General features: G+C 42.0%; 1 protein-coding gene and 1 non-coding gene across 2 annotated transcripts in view; both read left to right on the top strand.

Annotated features, from left to right (window-relative positions):
• Farp2 (FERM, ARH/RhoGEF and pleckstrin domain protein 2) overlaps nucleotides 1-6,553 on the top strand; it is a 112,456-nt gene that overhangs the window by 58,021 nt on the left and 47,882 nt on the right. Inside the window, exons 6-8 of the mRNA XM_005361371.2 lie at nucleotides 1,734-1,831; nucleotides 3,584-3,698; nucleotides 4,410-4,557. Coding sequence (XP_005361428.1) covers nucleotides 1,734-1,831; nucleotides 3,584-3,698; nucleotides 4,410-4,557 — 361 coding nt within the window. The remainder of the gene's footprint in view (nucleotides 1-1,733; nucleotides 1,832-3,583; nucleotides 3,699-4,409; nucleotides 4,558-6,553) is intronic.
• Nucleotides 337-440, top strand: LOC113457708. The gene has a single exon (XR_003378217.1). It is a non-coding gene; the product is annotated as a U6 spliceosomal RNA (small nuclear RNA).

The following is a 6,553-nucleotide window of genomic DNA, read 5'->3' as shown; positions in this document are numbered from 1 at the left end:
AACCCCCTTATCCCCCACACACAAAAAAAAAAAAAAAAAAAAAAAGTCAGGCTGCAGAGCACGGCCAAGTGACACGTGTGAACTCTCAGTTGGAACTGCCCCCATTTTTAGCAGTCCATGGCTTTTCACACTGCATGTGGACCGGCCCTAATTTATTTAGTCATTAGCATCTTAGTTAGTCATTAGCATCTTAGTGCATTTGGGGCTTATTCCCAGTTTTCTGTTAAAATTGTTGGCATGCCTTTGTGAATGCTGGGAGTGCTGCTGTGGGGAAACTGTTAGCCTGGAACCGCCTGGTTAAAAAGCACACACATCTTAAGTTCTAGGAGCGTGCAGGTGCACCTGTCAGCTGCACGTATGCTAAAATTGGAAGGATACGGGGATTAACATGGCATCTACACAAGAACCATATGCAGGTTCATGAAGCATTCCATTTCATTTTTCAAAAAGAGAAAATGTATCATTTTTTTCACACGTGTGTGTTTTGCCTGCATGAGTTTCTGTGTACCACGTGTGCCTGATAACCACCTAGCCATCAAATTCTCTGAACTGGAGTTACAGAACAGTTGTGGAGCCACCATGTGGATGCTGGGAGTTGAACCCTGGTCTTCCAGAAGAACAGCCAGTGCTCTTAATTGCTGAGTCAGCTCTCCATTCCCAAATCTAGTAAAATTTTAATAGTTTGTACCAAAGTGTAAATTTCTGTGAAGACAGGGAGTTTGGGTTATTCACCAAGTTTTGCAACTCCTAGAACAATACTTAGAAAGAACGCTTAGGCCGGGCGGTGGTGGCGCACGCCTTTAATCCTAGCACTCAGGAGGCTGAGGCAGGCAGATCTCTGTGAGTTTGAGGCCAGCCTGGTCTACAAGAGCTAGTTCCAGGACAGGCTTAAAAAGCCACAGAGAAACCCTGTCTTGAAAAGTCAAAAAAAGAAAAAAAAAAAAAAACCTCTTACTCATCGCTTATTAAAGGATTAAATTAAGATATAAATATTTTCTTTTCTTTTTTTCTGCCTGCCTGCCTGCCTGCCTACCTACCTACCTAACTTATTTATTTATTTAGAGACTGGGTCTGACTATTAGGTTGCTCTGGCTTTCCTGGAACTCACTGTGTTGACTAGACTGGCCTTGAACTCACAGAGACCACCTACCTCTGCCTCCAGAGTGCGGGGATTAAAAGTGTGTGCTACCACACAATTTGCCTCACAAATGCTTCCAAGTTGTCTTCTCTGTCTACATTTTCACCAGCGGTATCTTAAAGCACTTGTTTCTTAGATCCGCACCGAGACTGAGTATTACCAATCTGCTTAAAAGAACCACGGCACATTTGAAGCTGTCTTTACTGTGTACTTCTGTTCTTCCTTCCAAATCTGTTGAGTGCTGTTTTGTTGTATGAATTTATGAACTTCCTTGGTGAAGGTATTATCTTAGAGAGTGTGGTAGCTGAAAGACTAGTTTCTCTGTCCTGCTGTTGGACAGAAGCTCCTCTGTATGCTGAGTCCTTGCTGTGTGCTCTGACGTGCACGACAGCCTGCTGAGCTCTTGTCGTCTGACCTTTGGTGTCTGCTTGATATCTGAAAGGGCTTTTGTGAATTGGCCTGTTCTTGGAGGGCTCTACAGTTTGTTCAGTGTTGAGTGCTACTCCCCAGAGTTGTGTGCTCTCTTAGAGAGGCGTGGCTGTATTGTGTTCAGAGAACTTTTGGAGTTGATCTCTTGCTTTGAATTCCTTTCTAGGTACCTGTTTGCCTTGCAGCTCAAGAGAGACCTCCTGGAAGAACGCTTGCCCTGCGCTGCCACCACTGCAGCCCTTCTCATATCCCACCTTCTGCAGTGTTAGTATCTCCACTGTGGGAAGATGTGTGGGCAGGCGCCAACAGAGCTGCCCTTAGTTGGCTGGTGCTCATGTGTAACTGACAAGCCTGGTTTTTGGGTTTTTTTAAATGTACATTTCTATTTAGATATATTCTTGGTAAAATGAAAGCTAACTTCTTTAATGTACTACTCCTTGAGGCAAATAGCTCTGCATATAGACTCAAAGCTAGAATTGTAGTTACATTCATTCTTTAGCGTTGTCTTCCATTTATGTCTTCATGCTTCTCTTTCCCCTTCCCATGCTGAAAAAGAACACCGAGCTTTCCACATGCTAGGCAAACATTCAGCCACTAAACCACAGAGCTCCGTTTTGTTGTTGTCGTTATTTATATTTTTAAACAATTGGACCAGCCTTAATTTGTCCACCCCCAGGCCGACCTCTGTCTCCATGCCCCATCTACCTTTACCTAATTCAACAGCAGTACATATTCTGAATCCGGCATAAATCAGCTTCTAAGTGCACCCAGAAAGGGGCCCTCCCGAGGGTGAGTTACAGTCCTTGCTGTCTTTAAACATTAACACTAAAGGGAAGAGAACACTTTCTTTTAATGTCTTCCATGAAACAGAAGGTGATAGAGAAGGATATAAAGCTAAACTTACTTCAGAAATAAACTGTGAGAAGTGTAGCAAGAGATTCAGAGACACGGCTGTGTGTTTTTCAGAATTTAGGAAGCCATAGGAATAGAAAGAGAAGGACCCACATTGTTTCGACTAAAGGTGAGGCCATGTCATGGTGCACTTACTATGTACAGGCAAAACATGTACAATAAAATAAATACTTTTTAAAATTCATAAATTTAGGATATTTTTGAAAATTTGAAAAGCCCTGAAGGGAAAAATGATTTAGCATGCATTTTTCTAAAGGAAAATGATTATTGTGGTTATAGTATTCATGAGACAATATATGTATAAGCTGATTTTTAGAAACAGAAGCCAGGCAGTGGTGGCTCATGCCTTTAATTCCAGCACTTGAATAGCAAAGGCAGGCAGATCTCTGAGTTTGAGGGCAGCCTGGTCTACAGAGTAAGTTCTAGGGAGCAACACAGAGAAACCCTGTCTCAAAAAACAAAAGGAAAAAAATAGTAAGCAAGGGCTAGAGAGATGACTCAAAGGTTAAGAGCACTTGCTGCTCATGCAGAGGTCTCGGGTTCTGTTTTCGGGACCCACACGATGGCTCATAACCATCTACAACTCTAGTTCCAGGAATACATGCTTTCTTCTGGCCTCCTCAAGCTCTGCATGCACATGGTATATGCACATGATACATATACATGCTATATTCATATGCAGGCAAAACACTCATATACATAAACTTTTAAAAATCTTTTTTAAAGTAAAATAAAAATGGTCTTTATACTCAGGATTCACTGTAAACTCTAATCAGAATTTTTGGTCTTCAGGGGGAAATCACTGTATCTTTTCTGTGTTTACCTATGAATAGCATAATATTTAGAAAGATAAAATATAAACCATTTGCATGTTCAGTGCTTATCATTTTTTTAAAAATTTTTTTTTTTTTTTTTTTTTTGGGTTTTTTTTTTTTTTTTTTTTTTTTTTTTTTTTTTTTGTTTTTTCGAGACAGGGTTTCTCTGTGGCTTTGGAGCCTGTCCTGGAACTAGCTCTTGTAGACCAGGCTGGTCTCGAACTCACAGAGATCCGCCTGCCTCTTATTTCAAAATTTTAAGTGGCTGACTTTCATTGTCTCATCTCAGCGGAGATAGGAGATTATGATGAAGCCTTGGATCGAGAACACCTCAAAGCCAATGAGTACTTACCCAATCAGGAGCAATCCCTGGAAAAGATACTAGACTTCCATCAGAGGCACACGTAAGTTGGTCGGGGAGGGGGGTAGTGTAGTTACCCAGCTGTGAGTTCACGTGAGCATCATTTTCTTGAAGGCTGCTTACTAGGATGCTGGCCAGATTCACTCTGTGTTCTAGTGTTGTAACCTGGTCTGTGAACTACCTGTATGTGGGTAGATCCAGTTACTTTTGTTGTTGCCGTTTTCCCAAGGTAGGATTTCTCTGTGCAGCCCTAGATGTCCTGGAGCTCTCTCTGTAGACCAGGCTGGCCTTGGACTCACAGAGATATGCCTGCCTTACCTTCCAAGTGCTGGGATTAAAGGCATGTGCCACCACCACTCCATAAATTCAGTTGTTTTGTGACAGTATCATTTAGGACATTTCCTTCAGCTCACTTTTTGGTGGCTAGATATGTTGTTTGCACATAACTTCAAGTAAGTTGTAAATCTGGTCACTTAGTGAATTCGAATGCAACAGTCTATCTTTTACAAGTAGATGAGAATAAGAAGATAGAAGACTAACATAGAAGGAACTATTTCCTTGGCTTCTCTAGATGGTGTGTTAGTTTGTAGTGGGTAAATACATAGAAGTGAGCCATATTCCCTCTGAAAACAAAACCTTCCACACTGATTTGTTGCCTGGCTTTATCTCATTGTTTTTCTGACCCAGTTTCTTATATGCTTTGACTCCTTTAGAAAGACAAGTCTTTGATATGTTAAAATGTTCTTTGTTATAGGGGCCAAACACCTGCTGAATCAGATTTTCAGGTGCTAGAAATTGCAAGAAAATTGGAAATGTATGGCATCAGGTTTCACATGGCTTCTGATAGAGAAGGGACCAAGATTAACCTGGCAGTTTCTCACATGGGCGTCCTCGTGTTCCAGGTAGGTGGAAGGACAGGGAGGGGCAGAGCAGGCCTGAGTCCTGGTGCACAATGAGTGGGCATGGTTTGTTGTTGTGTATTTGTTTTTTGTTGTGATGAGTGAGTGCTTAGCACATCATCTGACCCTGCCTGCCAGCCTGGCCAACATTGCTTTCTTGTCCTTCTCTCACATAAAACCCTGCTCACTGCCCTGGAACTCACCATCCCCACTACCACCAGGGCTGACCACTGCCCAAAATATCTGCTCTGTTATTCATTCTGATGTTGAGCCAGAGTGATCCTTAGGATCCTAAACTGGGAATCAGGATCTTTTCTGGGGTTGGGGGAGCTGTGGACATCCTGGGGGTAAGAACTCTGCTGGCTACGAGAGGTTTTGATGATAAGAAGCTCAGAATTAGACACAGTGGGCCTGAAAACAGAAGGAAGGCCTGATTTGTCTGTATGACAAGCCGTCGCAGCCCGCTGGCAGACACAAGAAGAGTCCCCCTCCGTGGTTTGTGTCAGAGGTTAGAATCAAGGCACCTCCCTGAAAATGTAGACTCACCAGAAACCTGCAGTTAGAAGGTGACCCAGTCCCTCCGTGTGTCGGCTCCCAGGAACACTGGCCAGATTGACAGGAAATTGGAGGCTTCTTTGAAAAGCCTGATTGTCTAGCACCAAAGGTGCTGTGCTGATGGTGGTATCTGCAACAAAACACAGGTGTGGAAGCTTCACTGGAAAGCTGAGTACTAGGGCGGCACAGAGAACCCCATTTGTCCCTAACCTGGGTCTATCCTTTCTCAACACTGTGGAACACTCGGTCCCGGCTTCTGCCACACAGTGTCTTGTGAGAATAAGTGTATACATCCTGACCCTTCAGACCTTTATATGCATTTCTTATGGACAAGATGCTCTTTTGCATAACCACAGTGCATTTACCACTGATACCTTAATACTGTAATCCCAGCTGTCACGGAGCTGAGTTGGGATCACAAGTTCAAGGCCAGCCTGGGCAACAAAGCGAGCCTCAAAAAAAAAAAATGGCAGCATACTGGCTCATTGGGTGAGTTTGCTTGGTGCCAAATCTGATGACATGAGTTTAATCCTCAGAACCTGTTCTGCCCTATCAAAAGGCCAAGGCAGTTTCTTTATTCATCAACAAATGAAAGCAACATATAAACAGAAGGACCTCCTATACCATTTCCCCTTTTCTGTTTAAACAAAAAGGAAGGCTTTAACTTTAACATAGTAAAATTACATATAACAAAACAGGTATCAAGTAAAAGCTACAGTTACAATATTTATACATATTTTATCTTTTCATAACTGAGGAAAACTATAATGATAACCATCTATTCTCCAACTCCATCAAAGACTCCAAAAGGATATAATATTACCTAAGTAAACTGGAAGTGCATTGTAAGCAACTTCCAAAACTCTAGAATCGACAGAAACGTCTCGCTGCCTGGACAGTCAACCAAAGTTCTTCTCTATCATTGGAGCATCCATCTTCAGCCTACAGGCACATAGTATCCAGCAGACTTTCCTATGAAGCAGGAAATTTCAAAGACAGTTCAGTCAGTTTTTTCTGTGTCCTGCAGAATGTCTCACAGACTCTTTCATGAAGCAGGAACCCCAAAGGATCATCTCACCTTTAGGCAAGTTCAGCAGTTATTTCTCAGTAGGTTCTACATGTCCAGTTTTTACAGCATACCATGAAACAGTCTAGGCAAGAGCAGTTTCTTGCCCAAATGGCTAACCAACTCCCTAAGAAGTGTCTTCAATGCCCATCTTCCTCTTGAAATAGCTTGGTGCTGCCAGGAGCAGATGTGTCTCATTGTCATGAAAAGTCCTAAGTTATTAAAAACATTTTAAATGCCATATTCTGAAGGTCTCTGAAAGATTTGAAGAATACCTATCTAACTTAAGTATATCTCTATACATCTAGAAAATCTAATATAACTACAAACTTGACTATTATAGATTCTCTATTAACCTATATTTCTTAATTATACATT

This window comes from Microtus ochrogaster, linkage group LG4, assembly GCF_000317375.1.
Source record: "Microtus ochrogaster isolate Prairie Vole_2 linkage group LG4, MicOch1.0, whole genome shotgun sequence".
Taxonomy (NCBI): Eukaryota; Metazoa; Chordata; class Mammalia; order Rodentia; family Cricetidae; genus Microtus; species Microtus ochrogaster.
This window is presented reverse-complemented; position numbering and strand designations above follow the sequence as displayed.